Here is a 23,765-nt window from a genome sequence, read left to right on the forward strand (position 1 = left end):
TGTGATAAACATATAGTATATGACTCTGTCCACATCTCTCACATTTTCTTACAGTCGACTTTAGACATAATGACCTTCATGAAGTCTTCATAAACATTATCAATAGCGTAATAAATCCCCCAATACAATGGCTGGTGCACAGCAGGCATTCAAGAATTGTTACCTATAAATAGGAAATCAAGTAGGTGAGAGAACAGACCAATTCTGTCACAGCAGAGGGCTGGGAGAGAAATCTGCTCCACCTTTTCAGGGCAGGATGTAACTGGGCAGTCTAGGGTAAGAGGGATGAGAAGAAATGGGGATGCTTTTGCTCCCCGGTGCAGGTGGACCTGCCAATACCTAGAATGAAATGATTCCTTGCTTTGAACCAAACATGCCAATACTACCCTCTCTGACACCCTCTCAGATGTGCCCTCTCCTTGGTCCTTAGGATCTCCTGTAAGCACTCATCTTCATCACGGGAGGTGGGGATTCCAATGGCATTGAGTACACACTTGATTCAGAGCCTTCATGCAGCTGAAACTGATCAGAGAACAAACAACATGAATCACCATGTTCTCAAAGATGATTTATTAGCTATCCTCACTCATGGGAAAAAGATAGAAAAACGTAAATGAAATCAAAACAAAACAAGATGAAAATTCCATAGCATTTCTCCAAGGACCTCAGCTAGATGATACAAATGGACCCCTGGGGCTTTCACGTCTACAGCCTACGTACAGGAGGCCCCATCAAAAGAAACGATGCTTTAATTTCTGCTAAGGTCTACGGTCTAACGTGGTATGATAAGGGGATTTTGTAAACAAAGAAACTAGAATGCTTACTGGCCCATGAGTGACATGTCTTCCAAGCCCACATGGTCACACTTGGGAATTGCTGGGTTCCTTTTTTTTTTTTTTTTTGAGATGGACGTCTCACTCTGTCATCCAGGCTGGAGTGCAGTGGTGTGATCACAGCTCAGTGCAGTGAACTCCTGGACTCAAGCCACCCTCCCACTTCAGCCTCCCAAGTAGCCGAGACAACAAGCACAAGCCACCACACCTGGCTAATTTTTTAAAATATTTTGTAGCGATGGGGGCCTCCCTGTGTTTCCCCGGCTGATCTCGACCTCCGAGGCTCAATCGATCCCCCCACCTCGGTCTCCCAAAGTGTTGGGATTATAGGCTTGACGACTGTGCCCGGCCTGGGCTCCTTTTTGGAATGAGTCTTCCTGGTCCAGACAGTTCTCCTGCATGTCCTCGTGGTGGCCAATCTCTGTTCTTTGATGATGAATTTGCTTTCTGAGTAGAGTCTGGTCACCTGGAGCTGGTTTGGTTGAATAAAGGACAATGGGGTTCTAGGATGTAGCTGGGAGATACAAGCTGTGAGTGCTCTAATAATGAGATAAGTTTTCTTATGCAGGCCCCAGTTGGTCCTGAAGTCCTTCCTCAAAGAGGCGATCCTGAAACCTACACCAAGTGATGTGAGTGTCAGGAGAATGCGCGTGCAGCAGCCTCCCAGGGTGAGTATGCGATGGGCTGGCATTCGTTTGGACGCTTAGATACTGGGCTGGTCATTAAAACCTTGGCTTACCTTACCCGTTTGGGGCTCGATGGGTGCTAAAGCAGTTCTGTTTGTACTTTCTCGAAAAATGGAAGGCTGTCAATTTAAATTAAATTTATATTGGTCCAAAAAAGGCCGGGTCTAAAGGATTTCCATTCCTCAGAGGCAGACAGCAAGGGGGACCCTTTCTCCCCTTCCTTCTCTTCAAGTGCTTGCTTCCCAGCCCACTGGACATGCGTGTCCTTTGTGTCGCCTGCTCCCTGGAGGAATAAGGTCCCAAGCACCAGCAGTGCACAGGCCAGTCCTTGGCGGGTGGCCTCAGCACAGTGACCTGCCCGGCAGGAGGTCTCAGCACCTTAATCACAGGACTTCCCTGCGGTGTCTCTCTAGCGGGTCAGACACTGCCCTTGGGTCTGTCCCAAGGAGCCCTGTCCTTCCCCCAGATCTGGAGGCCCCGGGGGCAAGGCAGGGGGTGCGCCTAGTCCTCCGGGATGGGAGTGTTGCAGTTCCCGTGGTAGATCTTGACGTGGCCCTCACACCTGAAATAGGCCTCGAAGACGTCACTGTAGCCATGGTCCCTCCACCAGGTGCACAGCTGCCGGTTCCAGGTACAGTCCAGCACATGGAAGAGCTTGGGGTGCTCCATGCCGATCATGGTGAAGAAGTCCTGGTCCCCGAGGTGGCCGCGGAAGTGGTACTTGTCGGCCAGCTGCTGCACCTGCGCCGGCTCCAGCAGGCGGCTGTAGAGCGGGGACTGGCGCATGGCCTCCAGGTTCAGCAACATCACCCCGCTGTTGAAGCCCGGCAGCCCCTCGGGGGGCGGGCCCCCAACCCGGGTCTGGGGGTTCTCATGGCGGAACTGCCAGAACGTGTGCCTGTGGAGAGAGAGGACAGAGTTAGTCTGGTGTGCAGGGGAACCAGCCTGCTGGCCTGCCGCCCTGGGTCTTCACAGCCAGCCTGCACGCAAACACTGCCACATTCCGGGGTGCAGAATCCGCATCACTACACCAGCAAGTGGCAGAGCTGGGACCTGAACCCAGGGCTCTGGACCCCAAGCCTCAGATTCTTTCTACCATCCTCTGCTACGTCCTCACCACAGCCAACATTGATATTATTGACTCAGGATGTACCAGGCGCCATACTAGACCGGCTTACTTACTCCCCACACAACCCCAGGGGATGGGTGCTCTGAGATGATACATCATTTCACAGCCAAGAAAACGGACGCACAGAGAGGTCAAGGTATTTGCCCAAAGTCACACACCTAGTAAGCAGCAGACGCAGGGACTAAACCCAGACAATCTGGCTCCAAAGTCCACATTCTTAAGATAGCAGCAATCTAGGTAGAACTTTCCACCCCCTTGTCTTCACCTGTGATCTTGAAAAGGAGAAGGGAGAGAGAAGCAGGAGACACAATCCTGAACAGAGATCTCATCAAGACGCAGGCAGCTGAACCCTGACTGGAACAGAACTGTTTTCTGCTTTAGAACAAGGCTCATTCATTGAGCCCCAAGCCTGGCACTTCAGAAAGGCTGGGCAGGGGCTGGGGGCCTGCGACAGCCCAGGGCACACCATGGGTTAGGGTGAAAGACAGCTGTAGAAGAGCCATGCAGGATGATGTCTACTTTAGAAGGAATGTCACTTCAAGTTCAATTTTTCTCTCAGCAGATTTAGAAACCAATCGAGGTTCATAGTTCAGGGAGTGTTGCCTCTTCTAGGTCCTCTACCCAAATGCTTCCATCTGGAGGGGAGAAGAAAGACCTAGACACCTCCCTGTGAGGGCCAGGGTTAAAGCGCTGCACTGTCCTCCAGCCTCTTTAATAGCTAAGCCTCGTGTGTGCTGCAAGGGGTGTGCAGGCGGAGGGGAGAGGCGTCCAAGCCCACACCCACAGAGGAGGGGCCACAGCAATCGTGCCGGTGACCTGGAGGAAGGAGGACCATCAGGAGGCCCACTGTGGCAGGGACAGGCGTGGGAGTGAGTCCTCACGGGGAGGACGCATCGTGGCAGAACCAGCTCTGCCTCCCAGCCTGGAGATGCTGCCCCACCGGCCCCCGCAGAGAGACTTCCCCACCCAAACCCAGGATAGGATCTGCGTGATGAAGCAGAAGGTACGGGGGAATAAAACCGGAGACCCTGCCCAGGGTGGCCCTGAGGGGCCACTTCTCAGCACCAGCACATTGCTCCGCTTCTGGGAACGGAGGAACCTTCCTCAAGGTCTCACGTATCACAGAGAGTGCCGAGAGTCTGACCCTGGCGAGGGGGAAGCATTCCCTCCGGACATTCTTACAGGGGAATCCACAGGTTCACTGCTTGTGTTCTGCTGTGAGTGGAACCGAGCTCTGGTGCCTGCCTGGTGGTAACAGCCTTGGCAAAAATAAGCTTCTCAAGCAAACTGAGATGCTGTCATCTTGCCACAAAAGTCTGTGGTGATGATAGGGTCACACAGGGTTGGGATGCAGTGTGGCAGCTGTGTGTTCATTTTACCCTATTTCTTCCCAGTGGTTCATTTCAGGACCAGGTTATAAAGCAGCTAAAATTCTACCAGGCAGACCAGGGCACCACGACATCAGAGAGGAGGGACCCTCTGACTAGGGGCAGTGGGTGCTTTACCACCAAGGAGCTCGATTTACCCTTCGAGGGGTGGGAACGGAAGCGTTTACCGAGGTGGAGCAGAGACCCAAAGGGAGGGAGGGCACAAGAGGCAGGACCTGTGCCCACCGAGGTCCTGGACTACCTCATGCTCCACAGAGCCCACGTGTCCATCTTTACTGTCCAGAGTACCCAGGAGGGAGAGGACTCACCCAGCTGGGGGTGTGGCCCGTGCAGTCTCTTGTGTCCACAGCACCTCACAGGGCACCAGCACAGCAGGGCCACAGGAAAGATCACAGGGCTGATGAGGAACGATGGAAAGGCAGGCGTGGGGTGGACCGTGCAGCTGTCGACACCGGGTGGAAGCAGGGGGCAGGACACTGAGGACACGATGCTGCCGCTGCTGCACCTGCAGATTCACTGAGCCCTCAACCTCCCCGCCAGATCTACTGTGGGGTTGAGTGAGGAGCAGGAACCCGGAGAGGCTGCTCAATGTCTTTTTAAACAGCTTTACTCCCTAGCAAGTGGGGAGCAAAGAGGCCGCCCACTGTTCCAGGTATCCTTACCAACCTCAGCAGGAACGCTCCCAAATCTTCTGTGTCTGCAGCAAGGAGGAGCAAATAGTGAACTAGCACAGAGCTCGCTGGGCTCAGGAGACGGGAGCTGCAGGCAGAGAGAAGAGGACGGAATATGCCTGCAGAAGGCCACAGCACAAATGGCTCTTTGGGGACAATGCTCAGCACCACCACTCAGTCAGGATGAAGAGGCATTTGATGATAGTCAGAAAGGACTGGTCTGGGCATCAGCCTGAGAAGGAAAGGAGGGACAGGAAATTGGGCGTGCAAGCTGCCCTGTGTGTGTGCTGGAGCAGAAACACAGCCTGAAAAGGAACAATGACTGTCCCTACCCAAAGCGACGTTCAGGGGGCCCTTGTTCAAGGCGCCCCTACTATCCCCAAATGAACCCAGAAAGACAGAGCAGTCACCTAAGGGAATGGTGCGTTTCTCTGGCTTCTGTGTCCGCTGGTTCTCGTAGAGGAATCGCATCAGCCTCGGGGTAGAAGGAATGATACGGGGTGTGGACAGTATTGGAGCTCGTGCGAGGAACTTCTATCCCATGGCAAAATGGCCTAAACAGGCAGTACCGCCAATCCCCCCAACGCAACAGCACAGCGTGGGTCACAAAGCCCTCTCACACACTCCACCTCGGCTCCCTCTCCCTGGCAGCCCAGGGACATTACTGCCTGCATTTTTGCAGAAAGGGAACAGAGGTCCTCAGTTTGTCGCAGGCAGGGCTTCTGATCTCTGAGGTCCCTTTGATCTGACTGCCTCGGATTCCACGGGCTAGGGTTCCAAGGAGGTGCACTTGGATTTCAATCTTATTTCTGAATTTGGGTGGCACCGGCCGAGGCCAGGGGACAGGGTGATCGGGTGATGCTGGCACATTAGGAACTTAGGGCTCAGACCTGAGGCCTCTACGAGGCAGGGCAGTGAGTGTCCCAGACCCCTGCCCTTCTTCACAGGAGTCTGGGGCTGACAACGTATATTCAGGGGCACTGTCCGTGGCACGTGCAGAGGCTGCAGGAAACCTTTGTATAAATGCAGGTATTTGGTTCTGAGTCCTGGAGCATCCAGAAGTTTCTCTGACTAACCCCTCCCCTCCTCATGCCCACAACCCAGCCACTTTGCTCTAACTATCTGGATTGTCTAACCGTCCAGCCTGTGGAGAGTCTTGTTCCTGTCTTCCATAGTCACCTGGAGACCCACGGTAGAGGGGATAAGCCTTTTTCACCCCTTTAGAAATAATTTCAACTGGAAAACAAGCCCCCACGCAGACAGTCCCTGGTAAATATTGGGTCTTTTCAGAAGTCAAGGAGGCCCTTTGGGAAAATAAAAATTAAGAAGCTTTAAGAACATTCTTCCAGTCATAAATGCATTTTCTAAATTTTTAACATTGAATATAACTTAATAATCATAAAAAAGACTATTAAAAGCTAGTCAACTAGTTTTCATGAAGAAAACCCATCTTTATGGAAAAGGGCATCTGAAGTCATTTGGAAAAGCACAGTTACTTCCTTGCTTCAAGTCTTTCCCTGATGATCACAACCAAGGCCGCTCTGCTAAGGGCTCTCGAGAAAGCCGGGCTGGAGAATCTAAGGCTTGTCCTCCCCAGTAAAGGGCACACGTGGCCATCAGCCCTCCCACCTCCTCCTCCCACCACTCCAAACCACAGGCCCTTTTGCCTCCGACTCTTCGTGATTTTTTTTCTCCTGCCCCTTTCTCAGCTCCTCAGGTCGAGTTCACCACCACCACCTCCAAGAGGGAGGAAGCGAGGATGGGAAAATGCTGAGCCTGGGCTGTCTGCACAAGACTCTGCAGGAAGGTTCTAGAAGCCTGTGCTGACTCAGGCTAAGTTCAGGCTGTAGACTGTCAGGCAAAGAAGGCTCCATTTGAGGTCTGAGATTCAGCACACGGCCTCGCAAGGCATACCTCTGGGGCGTCCTTCAGCCTTGAGAGCAGTCACTGAAGGGCCAGCATCTGGGCCTCCTCCCAGAGGAAGCACCCGGCCCAGAGGCTGTGCAGTCAGTGAGGCCTGGAACCCGGAAACGTGATTTCCCTTATACCCATGCATGTGTGCCTGGCCCAATGAGCTTGTTTGGCGTGGAAGGGACCTTGTTTTCCAGTCATCCAAGATGAGAGTCCAGGAGGGAAAAGCAACACTCAGCAGCTGCCCAGCACTTCATCCACGCCAGCCAGGTCCTCTGGGGTGATCCAGGGACATTTCAAGTCCACCCAGGCCCAGAAGCTCTCCGGACACCCTGCGCCCTGGCTGGGTGATGTCGGCTAATTTCAGACCCATGACCCTGCATCTTGGTCCTACCTGGAGCTGAGGCTGAAGTTCTGTGGGGCAGTCTCGAGCTCTTCAGTCCTTTAGGGGAACCACTGCCCTGTGGTATCAAACTGGAGAAGACATGGACATCCTGGAGTTGTAGGGTCACCAAGGAGCTCTAAGTACCCGTGTCCCTAGAGCAGTCCTTACTGCCAGCTCAGAACTGACCCTTATTAGGATCTCTTGATAACAAGACCTAAAGCAGGCTGAGGTCTCCAGCTCTACTGGACAGAGAAGGTAAGAAGTGTTCCCAGGCCGGGAGCGGTGGCTCACACCTGTCATCCCAGCACTTTGGGAGGCCGAGGTGGGCGGATCACCTGAGGTCAGGAGTTCGAGACCAGCCTGGCCAACATGACAAAACCCCGTCTCTACTAAAAATACAAAACTTAGCCGGGCATGGTGGCGTGCGCCTGTAATCCCAGCTACTCAGGAGGCTGAGGCAGGATAATCGTTTGAACCCGGGAGGCAGAGGTTGCAGTGAGTTGAGATTGCACCATTGCACTCCAGCCTGGGCAACAAGAGTGAAACTCCGTCTCAAGAAAAAAGAATAAGTGTTCCCAACGTCACACAGGCCATTTGCAGTAGGACTAAGAGATGCTCCTCATAGAGCCACGGTCTACCAGAGCCTGAAGACTGAGGGACTCCTGGTTCATATACCCATTGTGCAGATGAGGAAGCTGAGGCTCAAAAACTGGCCTGTCCAGGGTCACGCTGCTGAAAGGGCAACTCCACATTTCCAGGCGAATAATTTATGCTTTTCCACAAATGCCTCTGCCCAGAAAAGGGAACTGCTGCCTCCCACCTACCCAAAACAAGCCCTGTGGTGAGGTGAGGCAGCACCGCTCAGACAAAGCCAGCCTGCCAGGAGGCGCAGAGGCTGTGCTTTCCCCTCCAGCAGGGCCCACGTCCTCCAAGCTCACCACACTAGCACTTGGAGGAGAGCTGGGTGCCCGAATGGCTGGCAGGACTTGCCTGGGGAAATAGGAGGGACATTAAGCAGGTGGCAGGCATGTGCTCGCCCTTGTCTGTGAGACCTCCTAAGAAACATGTGCTTGTTTTCAAACCCCAGCCCTCTTTGAAGGCCAGCAACTGAGTTTCCAAACCACAACATCCCCAGAACTTGGAAAGGGCAAGCGGGGTCGAGGCAGGGCTGCTGCTTCGCAGGCTGAGTGGGCACTGGGGTTGGTCCTCAGTGCTGAAACCAGGCTGCCTGGCAGGACAGGAGAGGACTGCTGGGGCACCGAGCCCCACAGAGACCCTGTGGGGAGGCACACTGCAGAGGGCTTCCCCTCCAGGCCCTCCCCCCAACATGAGCCACAGCTCCTCCCCTCCAGAAAGAACCAGCACCACGGCCTCCGCCTCCTGGAGCCTCTCCCCGCACGCTGGAGGCTGCCAGGGCCCTGCTTTGCAACTGCTGGCATCTCTGTACCACCTGCACAGCCTGAGAGAACAGGGGTTCAGGGAAGGAAGAGGGCCTGGAGGAAGGTCTGGGGGCTCGGGGAAGTGAGAAAAGAGGTGACATCTGCTGAGCAGATGTGCACAGCTTTAATCAGGACAGTGTTACCACCCACCCCACACCCACCCGTTCCAGGAGAGGAAGAAGCCTGCACGGGGTCACGGGGCCGACTGCGGCACAGACATTGGAACTCGACCGCGCGTGTTCCCAGAGTCTGAGTCGTTTTGAATTATGTCACGCAGGGGCCTTCGGTGGGAGGAGGGACGGTCGTGACAGGGCACTGGGGTGGCTACTAGACAAGCCAAGCATTCTGGAGAGTTGCCCCGTTACAGCCTGCACAGTGGGCCTCATTTTTACCTAAAGACCACTGGGCTCTGTTAGTTCGCTAGGGCTGCCATCGCAAAGTACCACCAATGGGGCGGCTTCAGCAGCAGAAAGGTGCTGCCTCTCCGTTCTGTGGGCTGGAAGTCCAAGATCACAGTGCTGGCAGCTGGCTCTGTCTGGGCTAGGAGGGAGGGTCTGTTCCAGGCGCTCCCCTCGCTCCTGGTGGCTTGCTGGCAGTCTGGGATCCTGGGAGAGGCATCACCCCGCTCTCTGCCTTCATATTCACATGGCGTCCTCCCTGCGTGCACGTGCCTCTGTGTCCACATTGCCCCTTTCTATCAAGACACCAGCCATAAGGATCTGCGCCTGCCCTACCTCAGCAGAACCTCATCTCAACTCTTTATATCTGCAACAACCCCATTCCCACAAAAGGTGACACTCAGAAGTACTGGGGGCTAGGACTTCTGCAGAGGAATTCTGGGGGACACACTTCAACCCACAGCACTCTCCAGCAATGAAGATGGAGAAAAACACCACAGCTCACTGGTACCTTGTTCTCACTGTCCAGGGACTCAGAGGACACCTGTGGGGCCCAGAACTGCCCTCAGCAAACCCCCAGCCCCTGCTGCTCTCAGTGGGTGGAGACAGAATGACCCACAGTGGGCGGGGCAGCCTCTGTCCAGGGAAAGGCAGGTGTCAGTGGCTGGGGAAGGGAAAAGCAGAGGGATGGGAGATGATGTAGGGGGCGGCACGGGGACCCCAGCAGAGAGATGTCAAAGGCCCGTAGCGAGTCAGGCCATGGGGGCCTTTTCTGCTGTGGGAGCTCCTGCAGAGCCACTGAGCCACAAGGGCCTTCCAGCTAGTTCTGCAGGCCCACTGTGCCTCCTCCAGCCTCTCGTGCCCTGGCCCTCTGGGCACGAGATGTGTCCCACCAAGTTCCCTCCAGCCTACCTCCCCCTCTTCCTCATCCCCATCCAAGCTGGGCCTTCTCCCCAGTGATGCCCTCCAAGCCTCCTACTAATATCGACTGCCCGTTCTCTGCCTCTCACTCAAACACTTGGATCTGGACAGAATGACACCCAGACAGTACCTCAGTACCCCTCCATAAAGTAGAGACGCATCCTGCTGCCACTCTCCCCAGTCCCCAGGGCTGCACACGGCCCCCCACACTTCCAGAGCTGTCCTCCCCACCTCCCATCGCGCCATCCGGCTGGCAGCTCCTTGCTCGCCACCTGGGATCCCCTTCCTCTCTGCTCCATCCCTAGGGACACCCTCAAGAATTCCAAATGCTGATGGCCCTTCCCTTCACCTTGACCACAGTGTCCTCAAACCACACCTAAGCTACTCACTCGGCTCTCCATGAACTTTGCGACCAGACGCACTCTGCTCCAGTGATGGGAACTGAGATCCCTCTCTGGCGGCAACATCCTGACCTACCCTGCACAGAACCTGCTCATCAGACCCTTGGGAAGCTCTGACCCCTGCCCCCAGATTGGCAGCCTCAATTTGCATCTCCTGGCCCCTTACCCAGTGTCATCTGCCCCCAGTACGTCACTGCATGTGAGAATACAGCAGTGTGGAAAGCTGTAGAGGGCAAGGACTTGGAAGTGCCGCAAGAGGTGACAGTGACCTTGGAGAAGGAGAGGGATGGAGACCGGGAGCCACTCCCTTGGCCCTGGGGAGCGTATGAACAGCAGAGAACAGACGCCAGGGAGCCAGATGGCACCTAGAGGCAAAGAGAGGACAGAGGGGAGGATATTTTACAAAGAGGGAGAGCTGAGTATTCTGTATGCCAAGGGAAAGGGATGCATACATGAGAGAAAGACAGACTGAAGAAATACAGGGAAAACAGCAGGGTGGCTTCTTTGAGGAATGAGAATAACGATAATGGCTAATATTTAGTGAGGACTTACTATGTGCCAGGCCCTGTTGTAAGTTCTTAAATGTATTCAGTATAATGTTTGTAATAAGCAAACAAGGTAGGTACTATGATTTCCATGTTCTAGATGAGGAAGCTGAGGCAGAGAGCTCTAAAACGCTTGCCCGAGGTCAGCAAGGGGAGAATTGCCAGGCAGAAGAGCTGTCCGGGAAGAGGGAACCCCGGGATGTGGCTGGGAGCAGAGAGGGACAGAAGCGAGGACAGCAGCAGTTCTGAGAGGTCAGGAAAGGAAGACATGAAGTCATCTAAGGAGGAGGAGGGGCTGGGTGCGAGAAGGGTTTGAGAAAGAGAGAATTTGTTTACAAGGGGCTCTGCGTAATACAATCGGGAATGAATAACAGGCAAATAAAGGGTGAGGGTGTGGGCAGAGTCAGGTGACTCTGGGACTGATAAGGGGATGTGTCCCGCTCATCTTCATGTCTGGAGGGCCTGGCGTGGGCATTTGATTCACAGAAGGGCCCCCAGAACTGTTAGTTTCAAATGGATGGATTAATGAAGGAAGGCATAAGAGATTCTAAAGCTAGATGGCAGGAATTTAGGAGAATGTTGGATGAACGCAGTGGCACAATCGTTCAGAAAGGCAGGGGCGGGAGGAGAACGTGCCTTGGGCCCAGTCACTAGAGGGAAGTGAAGACAGAGAAGGTGAGGCAGAAAAGTTGGCTCCCCAAGCCCAGGAATCCACATCTGTGACGAAGTGCTCAGTGTGACAAAGACTAGGAAGGAAGGGGCCCAGATGGTGACCTAAACTGGGGATGCCCACAGCCCTCTGGACAACGCCCTTCCTAGCGCTGGCCCTGGAAGGCACCCAGCCTCCAGTACTGGAGCTTGTAGAGGGAGCAGCTGTTCAAGCCCCAGTACTTGTCACAGGGAGCAGCTCAATTCTAGTGGGAGCCCCAGGACCCAAGCAGGAAACCAGAGCCGGCAGCCAAAGCTGGTGAGGACCCACCTGCACCTGGCCCAGCTGGGCAGCCAGGCCCCAGCTCAGCTCCACAACCCTCCTCTTTCCCTGAATTTAAGGGAGCGGGGGTGGGGGGGATGGGGGAGGGTTTGTCAGAGTGAAGACAAAACCACAGAGGGTCACCTTCGGAATCGGCTCACTGTCCCCGACAGCCTCATGGCGCTGGAGATCACAGGAGAGAGTGCCAGGACACATGGTGGGGTGTTTTCCGGGACAGCGAGCAGAGTGCAGCCATGTGTGGGAAAGGCGGCAGGGAGGGTATGTGTGGAATTTAACCTTGTGTCCCCAGTTAGACTCCATCAATCCGCACCAGCGCCCTTCACCCTCATGGGAGGGGGTGTTCCAACCCAGGAGCCAGAGGTGGCGGAGACTCCGTGGACGTGGCTCACCCAGGCACGAAGGTGCTGGGCAGTATGACCCCCGGCTGCAAACTGTGTTACTTCTCAAGATCAGAAAAAGTGGAGCGCCCTCCCATTCCATCTAAGGGGACCCCCACCTTTGGCTGTCCCTGGTCGCCGTCCTACACAATGTGGCATGGATCTTGGCCAAGGCAAAAATAGTAACTGGCACAGCGACAGTGTGATGGGCCAGGCCCAGGCCCCGCCTGCAGGAGCCTGTCATGCTGAGGTGGGCAGCCCTTCTCAGATGTCACTGTGCCTGGGCTCACCTGGGAGCTCGTCGGCCACTGCATTTCTGACAAGCTCCCAGGGATCGCTAACACTGCTGGTCCAAGAATCACACCAAAAAAAAAAAAAAAAAAAAGCGTTTTTATGATTTTTATAAAGAGATGAAAGCCACTGAGTTATTTTATCCTGAAAATGGCCATACAACAGGTGGCACAGCAATTTGCAAAGTATACACAGGTTCTATGCTAATACTTGTCCCGTCTTCTCCCTCTGTCACAGCGCTGAGCAGGGCCCAGGGACAGGCTTCCTGGAAGCAGCACAATAATGCTTACAGGTGCCAGGAGGGAGGCCCAGCTCCGCCACCTTCCATCGGTCTGGGGTGGAGGGAAGGCCAGGAGGCAGCAATATATCAGATTTCCACTGCCTTGAAAAAAAATGTACCAGTGCACATACAGGTTAAGAATAGAGGTTCTGGGGGCAGACAGTCCCAGTCCGGAGCTTAAATCCTGGTTCTCTGCATCTACACTGGAGAAGGCACTCAAACTCTCTGTGCTGCAGGCTTCCAAATATAAACAGGGCTGCCGAGAAAATGTTATGAGGTAATGCAAGTAAAATACTCAATACGTTCAGATGAGATAAGGAAAGCCACAATGTCAAGTTCAGCGAGCAGCAGTGCAGATTCTCAATGCCAAACACACCAGCCTCCCCTGTGGTCTGCAGCAGCCAGTGGGCCCTGCACCTGGTCTACCTGGCTCTGCACCCACCACCAGGGTGGGCCTGGGCAAATCACTTCCCCTCCTGGGCGTTCGGTTCCTAAACCTATTAAATGGACGAATCAGCCAGAGGATTCTTGTCAGTCCTGAAAGCCTGCAGTTCTAGGCCAGGACTAGAAGCTTCCGGGGGGCGATCACTGAACTCCAACGATTGATGATGTCTCTTTAACTGCGTTCCAAGTGCGTGATTACAACATGGATTTGCTGTTGTTGTTACTTGCTTTTGTTTCAAAAACTCACTTCTATGTATTGACAAAGCCTCACGATGGATCCAGTGTGGGGCATCTGGGTGGTTTCCAATTATGGGACCTCAGCAGTGTGCTGTGTGTGTCAAGGGTGGCGGGCGCGTAAGGCAACCACTATGCTTATTTGTTTTTGCAGAGTCCTTAGGTTTGTCCTATTTGGGTGTCTGCAGATTCAGTTTTCAGGAAATAGGGGTGATGAGTTTCAGGCATTTGCCTCCCCGTCAGCCCCCCTCCCTGGTGGTCTTCCTGGAGGGCTGCTGACACCTGCCCATCTTCTCTCTCCCTCTGGTGCTACTGTCTGAGCAGCTGTGCAGGAGCAGGAAGGAGGAATAGGCAGGGCCAGAAAAGTTCCCTGTGTCCCTGGGACTTCCTTCCCTCAGGCATTTCGGCATAAAACACGGAACCTCGTGGGAGTCCAGCAGGAAGAAAAAGTGAGGAACCCTGAAGAAGGATCTCTCGGCTGGGCACGGTGGCTCACGCCTGTAATCCCAGCACTTTGGGAGGCTGAGGCGGGTGGATCCCTTGAGGTCAGGAGTTTGAAGCCATCCTGGCCAGCATGGCGAAACTCCATCTCAACTCCACAAAAATTAGCCGGGTGTGGTGGCGCGTGCCTGTAATCCCAGCTACTCGGGAGGCTGAGGCATGACAATCGCTTGAACCCCGGGGGGCGGAGGTTGCAGTGAGCCGAGATCACTGGGTAACAGAGTGAAACTCCATCTCAAAAAAAAAAAGAAGGACATCTCCCAAACTTGCCCTCAGCCATAGGGCACCCCCCCTGCCAAGAGCCAACAGTGAGGTGCCAGGTCACATGTGGCACAGATATGGCCCCAGCCAGGAAGCCCTGCTCACCCCGTGAGATAAAGTTGCAAACTTAAGAAGCCATGTCTGCACATTTCTGCTGGCCAGCCGAATTCCACAAAGCCCCTGACTCTGTGACAACGCTCAACCCTCCGGAGGATGAAGACAAAACAGGATAGAGCGCCCGGCCCCCAGCGTCTCTTCCTGAGTCACTACATTCCTTAAAAGATCCGTGACCCTAGTGCTTGCCTTTTCCTACGCATAAGATCGCATCTGAAGGGGTTAGTGATGTCGCTTCTGGAGTCTCTAACCAGATGCACCCTCGCACGTAAGCCTTGATAACCCCCTGCGTGTACCGAGCCTGTCTACCTGTGTGTAAACTGTGAGCTGAAACAGTCTTGGGGCAGCCTGACAGAACCTCTCGAAAGACTTCTCCCAGGCTGGAGTCCTCAGGAAACTTCTGAATAAAACGAACTTAATTCTTTAAAAGCTTGACTTTTTCCTTTGGTCAACACCCTCCCTGCTGAGATGATCCCTGGGGCCTCTCCTCAGGCTTTCCTGACACCAGAGGTCCTTCTCCTCATCTCCTCCTCAGAAGGCAGGGTCATCCCTACATCCAGGCTGGCAATAAATATTTGTTCAAGCCTATTATGGACAAGCACCGTGCCCAGAAAAATGACGAGGAGGAGGAGAAGAACACCTCTCCCCATTCACAGGAATCATTACCCAGCTATGTGTACATTATCTCAATTCCTCACAACAACTACCTACGGTCAGTATTATTTCCATTTTATGGACGAGGAAATGGAGGCCCAGAGAGTTACTGCCCCTGGTGGGGCACAGTGGCTCATGCCGCTAATCCCAGCACTTTGGGAGGCCGAAGAAAGCAGATCACTTGCAGTCAGGAGTTTGAGACCAGCCCAGCCAACACGGCAAAACTCCATCTCTACTAAAAATACAAAAATCATCCAGGCGCGGTGGCAGGCACCCGTAGTCCCAGCTCCTCAAGGTGCTGAGGCAGGAGCGTGGTTTGAACCCAGGAGGCAGAGGTTGCAGCGAGCCGAGATTGCACCATGGCACTCCAGCCTGGGTGACAGTGAGTGAAAATCGGTCTCAAAAAAAAAAAAAAAGTGATGTGCTGATGGTCACACATTCTGCCTTTTGCTCCATTAACTCAGAAAGAGCTCATCTCCTGTGCTCTCACCAAGTTCAGAGCTGGAGTGAGAAATAACATCACAGAAAGGATTCCTAGAGGGCTTTGGTTCTCTGGGAAGGTCCGGCTGGTAAGGCAGAAAAGCAGAAAACAGGCTATGAGGTCTGAATTGCATCAGGCCAGTTCCAACCACAGAGCAGGCTGTGGGTGAGGATGGGAAGATGGCAGGGATCAGCTAGCCTGCTCCCTGCCCCAGGGGTACTTAGAGGCAGGAAGCCCGATTCAAGTCAGGGCCCTGGCCCTAGACCCAAAATCTTATCGCTGAAAAAAACCTATAGAGATCACCCAGGAAAATGGAGCATGGAAGCCACCTGGGCAAGGCTGCCCAGCTGGGACATAAAGTCCACCCTCGCTAGGGCACCACAAGACTGCCTGCAGCCTTTCCCACCAGCGAGATGGCAGCCTCAGTGTAATGTATTTCATGCAACCCAGATTTTGAGCAAAGTAAACCGTACTCTTTTCAGAGGTCCAATTCTTTCCCTAAAATACTTAGGTCAGTCCTTGCAGCCTGCTGTTCTTCACTTGCTGTATTTTAGTGAGTTAAACCACCCAAGGATGTTCTAGGCAAAACTCCCACCACTACACACGATCACAGGACTCCATCGGCCCCAGAAACCCAACCCCAGGGATTCATTCATTCAATGAGGCTTCAGGGTCCAGGATGTGAAGAGCACAGTGAATCACACAGACACCCTCATCCTGGAGAGCCCACTCTGATGGCAGGACCATTCTCCATGCTGGGGACAGTACACCTTGGCTCTTGGCAGGGGAGCTTCTCTAATGGTGCCCAAGACAGCAGCTCCTGCCAGTTGCAGAAGCTGAGGGTAGGAAAGGGAGGCCTAGCAAGGCAGCCACTCCCAGACCCTCGAAATGCCAAAAACCTCCAGAGTGTGTGGTTCATCTGAGCAGCCGCAGAGTCTTCACGTGGACGTAACCTTCTCTCAAGCAAAGGATGACCCCCATGGGAGTTACAGTGCTCTAAATCCTCTCCTTGCACGAGGTCAAGTAGGAAAAGAAATGATTGCCATATGAAAGTTCAAGTTGGGGACAAAAGGGGCTGAGTGAGGTCCCTGGAGAACAGTTCAGAGGAGCACGGGCTTTGGAGAGAGAATATCTGGATTTGCCCTTTGGCTCAACACCCCTTCCGACCTCTCCAAACCTCTTGGGAATGGTGACTCGGTACCAGTGTCACAGTCCTGGTCCCCACCCCTGGCCCCGCCGCTCCGGCTCCAAGCTGGTTCAGAAAATATGCAACTCACCCAAGGTGTCCAGGTCTGGCATCTCTGCCACTCTCCCATCCCTGGTTCCCTAGAATGGAGCCTCCATCCCCATGTCTGAGCATGCCAGCGCATTTCACCAGAGACCACGGTGGGAGGGGGGAGTCCACCCAGTTCTACTCGAGAAGCACAGCAGTGCGGTCAGAGAGAAAGGAGCAGGAGCTTAGCTCCTGTGCTCCCTCACAGCTCCAAGAGCCCAGTCATCCTGCGGGCCACGGTGGGCAGCCGCGAGCCACAACCGTGTCTGGTGACAGTCCTAGTAGAGTTCCGGACTGATGTGGCGAGACCACTCCATTCCACCAGGGGCTGGCCCAGAGTTTGGTTCAAAACCGTCAGGTCGCTACTAGCCTCACTGTCCTTCGACTGTGGTGGATAGCGCCACTGCTCTGAGTACTCACCTCATACCCAACACAGGAAAGAGGTACCTCAAAAGCTTGCTGGGCTAGCCTCCTCCCCCACCCCGAGGCTAGCCCCTGAGGCAGCTGCCCCCACTCACCTCTGTCCTCTGTGCTGTCAGGCCTTGCGGAGGCCAACACTCACTGTGACTCGGTGGTGCCCGAGCTGCAGAAGACTCAAACTTGACTTCAAGCCTCTCTTTCAAGGACTGCCTGGGGCCTGTGCACAGGGGCAGCTGCATTAAAGGCCATTTGTACACACAGAGCACATGTGGGCAAAACAGACCTGGTTTCCAGCACCCCCAAACATCCAGCTTGCCCCCAGCCTGCCCCACAGCTGGCCGCGCTGTGTGCCTCGAAGCCTTACAGCTCGGCACTCTACAGCATTGTCCTTGCTTTTAAATTTTTCTTTTTTTTCTTTTTTTTAAGGGAAGAAAATCCACAAAACAATCTGTCCTTCTGACAGGCCAGCTCAGATTCCTATCGTGCTAGGTTGGATCAAGGAGCATCATTACGACGGCTTTATCAGAACTGTCTGCTTCAGAAAATAAACAACTTATCAAAGGTGGCCAGGTCTGGCGTAACGGCCGCTCCCCTACCCCTGCTTCCCTGGAACAGAGGCTGTTTCCCTGTCTCCATGCATGTGAATGCGTTTCAGCAGAGACCACAGACCTGTAGGGCAGAAGTCTATCCAGTTGTATTCAACAAACACAGTGGTTAGGGGCAGGGGCTGTGGGGTCAGAGGCCTGACTATGAGCCAGGGCCAGTTTAGGATGGGCCCTGTGAGGAAGGTCAGGGAAGCTGACCTTGCTGCTGAAGGGAACAAAAGGTTTGAAGCGAGGTATGAGGAAGGTCGCTCTGGCTGGGTGGGCACTGGCATGGAGGAGGAAGGGCTGGAAGCAGCAAGACCAGGCAGGAGGATGCTTTGGTGATGGGGGGAGGGTGGCAGTGCCAAGGATGGAGACAAGCAAAGGGTTTAGGAGATATTTAGCAGGTGCATGACTAGCTCTAAGAACGAATGCATGTAGGTGATGAAGGGGGACAAAGAGCTCCGGGTCCTGGCTTCTGTCTTGAGCATTCTGGCTATGGGGTCAGTGGCAGTGGCTGTTCTAATCATGATCACTGACTTGCATGATGACACTGGCCAGGCCCCTCCCCGATACCTCCCACCTGTACCACAAGGAGGGAGAGTGGCCTCCTAGGCCTTCCCGGCTCCAGGTCGCCTTGGTGGCAGCACTGTGGTCACCTCCTCCTGCCTCGGTGCAGCTTCTCTAAACTCAGGGCAGGCTGCGGGGAGCAGTAAGGGGGCTGGGAGGCACTGCCCGTGTGGCCCGTTGACATGCCACCGTCTCTCCAGGTGGCCTGCAGCAAACCCGCCTTTCCTGCTCCTCTGGACACAGCCGGCCTTGCCCTTGCCAGGCTGCGTGTGGCCCTGGAGCTCCTCTTCTGCCCTCTTCCCGTTTGTGCCCACTCTCCAGGGAGACATTTTTCCCCTTTAAACTGGAAATGTGCTCCCTGGCTCCTCCTCAGATCCCTTGTGCTTGGGTTGCTTCTCCTGGCCTTCCAGATAAATCTCTTGAAAATCTGCTGTGCTTGGGCTGCTCCCTGTGAAAGCAGAAAAGCATCTGAGCTACCCTCCCTGTCTCTCCCCACTGCGCGCTCTATTCAGGTATCAACACAGGTATGCCTGGGGCTGCCTGGAGCTGGTAGAGCACAGAGACAAGGCAGTCAGGCTCCCTGCACGCAGGGCCTGCAACTTCTCAGCTCTCTCCGCATAGGGCACTGGGGCCTGGGCTTACCCAGAACAGCCAACTGGGATTTGAATGAACATAAAGAGTGGAATTTTTAACAGCCAGATCAAAGCGGGCATTAAAATTAGATGCTACTGGAGGAGCCAAGATGGCCGAATAGGAACAGCTCCGGTCTACAGCTCCCAGCGTGAGCGACGCAGAAGACGGTGATTTCTGCATTTCCATCTGAGGTACCGGGTTCATCTCACTAGAGAGTGCCAGACAGTGGGCGCAGGTCAGTGGGTGCGCGCACCGTGCACGAGCCGAAGCAGGGCGAGGCATTGCCTCACTTGGGAAGCGCAAGGGGTCAGGGAGTTCCCTTTCTGAGTCAAAGAAAGGGGTGATGGACGCACCTGGAAAATCGGGTCACTCCCACCCGAATACTGTGCTTTTCCACGGGCTTAAAAAACGGCGCACCAGGAGATTATATCCCGCACCTGGCTCGGAGGGTCCTACGCCCACGGAGTCTCGCTGATTGCTAGCACAGCAGCCTGAGATCAAACTGCAAGGCGGCAGCGAGGCTGGGGGAGGGGCGCCCGCCATTGCCCAGGCTTGATTAGGTAAACAAAGTGGCAGGGAAGCTCGAACTGGGTGGAGCCCACCACAGCTCAAGGAGGCCTGCCTGCCTCTGTAGGCTCCACCTCTGGGGGCAGGGCACAGACAAACAAAAAGACAGCAGTAACCTCTGCAGACTTAAATGTCCCTGTCTGACAGCTTTGAAGAGAAAAGTGGTTCTCCCAGTATGCAGCAGGAGATCTGAGAACAGGCAGACTGCTTCCTCAAGTGGGTCCCTGACCCCTGACCCCCGAGTAGCCTAACTGGGAGGCACCCCCCAGCAGGGGCACACTGACACCTCACAGGGCCGGGTACTCCAACAGACCTGCAGCTGAGGGTCCTGTCTGTTAGAAGGAAAACTAACAAACAGAAAGGACATCCACACCAAAAACCCATCTGTACATCACCATTATCAAAGACCAAAAGTAGATAAAACCACAAAGATGGGGAAAAAAACAGAACAGAAAAACTGGAAACTCTAAAAAGCAGAGCGCCTCTCCTCCTCCAAAGGAACACAGTTCCTCACCAGCAACGGAACAAAGCTGGATGGAGAATGACTTTGACGAGCTGAGAGAAGAAGGCTTCAGACGATCAAATTACTCTGAGCTACGGGAGGACATTCAAACCAAAGGCAAAGAAGTTGAAAACTTTGAAAAAAATTTAGAAGAATATATAACTAGAATAACCAATACAGAGAAGTGCTTAAAGGAGCTGATGGAGCTGAAAACCAAGGCTCGAGAACTACGTAAAGAATGCAGAAGCCTCAGGAGCTGATGCGATCAACTGGAAGAAAGGGTATCAGCGATGGAAGATGAAATGAATGAAATGAAGCGAGAAGGGAAGTTTAGAGAAAAAAGAATAAAAAGAAATGAGCAAAGCCTCCAGGAAATATGGGACTATGTGAAAAGACCAAATCTACGTCTGATTGGTGTACCTGAAAGTGATGGGGAGAATGGAACCAAGTTGGAAAACACTCTGCAGGATATTATCCAGGAGAACTTCCCCAATCTAGCAAGGCAGGCCAACGTTCAGATTCAGGAAATACAGAGAACGCCACAAAGATACTCCTCGAGAAGAGCAACTCCAAGACACATAATTGTCAGATTTACCAAAGTTGAAATGAAGGAAAAAATGTTAAGGGCAGCCAGAGAGAAAGGTCGGGTTACCCACAAAGGGAAGCCCATCAGACTAACAGCGGATCTCTCGGCAGAAACCCTACAAGCCAGAAGAGAGTGGGGGCGAATATTCAACATTCTTAAAGAAAAGGATTTTCAACCCAGAATTTCATATCCAGCCAAACTAAGCTTCATAAGTGAAGGAGAAATACAATACTTTACAGACAAGCAAATGCTGAGAGATTTTGTCACCACCAGGCCTGCCCTGAAAGAGCTCCTGAAGGAAGCGCTAAACATGGAAAGGAACAACTGGTACCAGCTGCTGCAAAATCATGCCAAAATGTAAAGACCATCAAGACTAGGAAGAAACTGCATCAACTAACGAGCACAATAACCAGCTAGCATCATAATGACAGGATCAAATTCACACATAACAATATTAACTTTAAATGTAAATGGACTAAATGCTCCAATTAAAAGACACAGACTGGCAAATTGGATAAAGAGTCAAGACCCATCAGTGTGCTGTATTCAGGAAACCCATCTCACGTGCAGAGACACACATAGGCTCAAAATAAAAGGATGGAGGAAGATCTACCAAGCAAATGGAAAACAAAAAAAAGGCAGGGGTTGCAATCCTAGTCTCTGATGAAACAGATTTTAAAGCAACAAAGATAAAAAGAGACAAAGAAGGCCATTACATAATGGTAAAGGGATCAATTCAACAAGAAGCGCTAACTATCCTAAATATATATGCACCCAATACAGGAGCACCAAGATTCATAAAGCAAGTCCTGAGTGACCTACAAAGAGACTTAGACTCCCACACATTAATAATGGGAGACTTTAACACCCCACTGTCAACATTAGACAGATCAAGGAGACAGAAAGTCAACAAGGATACCCAGGAATTGAACTCAGCTCTGCACCAAGCGGACCTAATAGACATCTACAGAACTCTCCACCCCAAATCAACAGAATATACATTTTTTTCAGCACCACACCACACCTACTCCAAAATTGACCACATACTTGGAAGTAAAGCTCTCCTCAGCAAATGTAAAAGAACAGAAATTATAACAAACTATCTCTCAGACCACAGTGCAATCAAACTAGAACTCAGGATTAAGAATCTCACTCAAAACCGCCCAACTACATGGAAACTGAACAACCTGCTCCTGAATGACTACTGGGTACATAATGAAATGAAGGCAGAAATAAAGATGTTCTTTGAAACCAACGAGAACAAAGACACAACATACCAGAATCTCTGGGACCCATTCAAAGCAGTGTGTAGAGGGACATTTATAGCACTAAATGCCCACAAGAGAAAGCAGGAAAGATCCAAAATTGACACCCTAACATCACAATTAAAAGAACTAGAAAAGCAAGAGCAAACACATTCAAAAGCTAGCAGAAGGCAAGAAATAACTAAAATCAGAGCAGAACTGAAGGAAATAGAGACACAAAAAACCCTTCAAAAAATTAATGAAACCAGGAGCTGGTTTTTTGAAAGGATCAACAAAATTGATATACTGCTAGCAAGACTAATAAAGAAAAAAAGAGAGAAGAATCAAATAGACGCAAGAAAAAATGATAAAGGGGATATCACCACCGATCCCACAGAAATACAAACTACCATCAGAGAATACTACAAACACCTCTACACAAATAAACTAGAAAATCTAGAGGAAATGGATAAATTCCTCGACATATACACTCTCCCAAGACTAAACCAGGAAGAAGTTGAATCTCTGAATAGACCAATAACAGGATCTGAAATTGTGGCAATAATCAATAGCTTACCAACCAAAAAGAGTCCAGGACCAGATGGATTCACAGCCGAATTCTACCAGAGGTACAAGGAGGAACTGGTACCATTCCTTCTGAAACTATTCCAATCAATAGAAAAAGAGGGAATCCTCCCTAACTCTTTTTATGAGGCCAGCATCATTCTGATACCAAAGCCGGGCAGAGACACAACAAAAAAAGAGAATTTTAGACCAATATCCTTGATGAACATTGATGCAAAAATCCTCAATAAAATACTGGCAAAACGAATCCAGCAGCACATCAAAAAGCTTATTCACCATGATCAAGTGGGCTTCATCCCTGGGATGCAAGGCTGGTTCAATATACGCAAATCAATAAATGTAATCCAGCATATAAACAGAGCCAAAGACAAAAACCACATGATTATCTCAATAGATGCAGAAAAAGCCTTTGACAAAATTCAACAACCCTTCATGCTAAAAACTCTCAATAAATTAGGTATTGATGGGATGTATTTCAAAATAATAAGAGCTATCTATGACAAACCAACAGCCAATATCATACTGAATGGGCAAAAACTGGAAGCATTCCCTTTGAAAACTGGCACAAGACAGGGATGCCCTCTCTCACCACTCCTATTCAACATAGTGTTGGAAGTTCTGGCCAGGGCAATTAGGCAGGAGAAGGAAATAAAGGGTATTCAATTAGGAAAAGAGGAAGTCAAATTGTCCCTGTTTGCAGACAACATGATTGTATATCTAGAAAACCCCACTGTCTCAGCCCAAAATCTCCTTAAGCTGATAAGCAACTTCAGCAAAGTCTCAGGATACAAAATCAATGTACAAAAATCACAAGCATTCTTATACACCAATAACAGACAAACAGAGAGCCAAATCATGAGTGAACTCCCATTCACAATTGCTTCAAAGAGAATAAAATACCTAGGAATCCAACTTACAAGGGATGTGAAGGACCTCTTCAAGAAGAACTACAAACCACTGCTCAAGGAAATAAAAGAGGATACAAACAAATGGAAGTACATTCCATGCTCATGGGTAGGAATAATCAATATCGTGAAAATGGCCATACTGCCCAAGGTAATTTACAGATTCAATGCCATCCCCATCAAGCTACCAATGACTTTCTTCACAGAATTGGAAAAAACTACTTTAAAGTTCATATGGAACCAAAAAAGAGCCAGCATCACCAAGTCAATCCTAAGCCAAAAGAACAAAGCTGGAGGCATCACACTACCTGACTTCGAACTATATTACAAGGCTACAGTAACCAAAACAGCATGGTACTGGTACCAAAACAGAGATATAGGCCAACGGAACAGAACAGAGCCCTCAGAAATAATGCCGCATATCTACAACTATCTGATCTTTGACAAACCTGACAAAAACAAGTAATGGGGAACGGATTCCCTATTTAATAAATGGTGCTGGGAAAACTGGCTAGCCATATGTAGAAAGCTGAAACTGGATCCCTTCCTTACACCTTATAC

At 51.9% G+C, this 23,765-nt stretch overlaps 1 protein-coding gene and 1 long non-coding RNA gene across 2 annotated transcripts in view; both read right to left on the reverse strand.

Annotated features, from left to right (window-relative positions):
- Positions 1-555: 555 nt before the first annotated feature.
- XXYLT1 (xyloside xylosyltransferase 1) overlaps positions 556-23,765 on the reverse strand; it is a 202,151-nt gene continuing 178,941 nt past the window's right edge. Inside the window, exon 4 of the mRNA XM_003807641.6 lies at positions 556-2,417. Coding sequence (XP_003807689.2) covers positions 2,021-2,417 — 397 coding nt within the window. The 3' untranslated portion in view covers positions 556-2,020. The remainder of the gene's footprint in view (positions 2,418-23,765) is intronic.
- On the reverse strand, positions 3,690-7,380 carry LOC134730066 (uncharacterized). Its single transcript, XR_010111723.1, has 3 exons — positions 7,013-7,380; positions 5,118-6,011; positions 3,690-4,939 (listed from the first exon to the last, which is right to left on the reverse strand). It is a non-coding gene; the product is annotated as an uncharacterized LOC134730066 (long non-coding RNA).

The sequence above is a fragment of the Pan paniscus genome, chromosome 2, assembly GCF_029289425.2.
Source record: "Pan paniscus chromosome 2, NHGRI_mPanPan1-v2.0_pri, whole genome shotgun sequence".
NCBI lineage: Eukaryota > Metazoa > Chordata > Mammalia > Primates > Hominidae > Pan > Pan paniscus.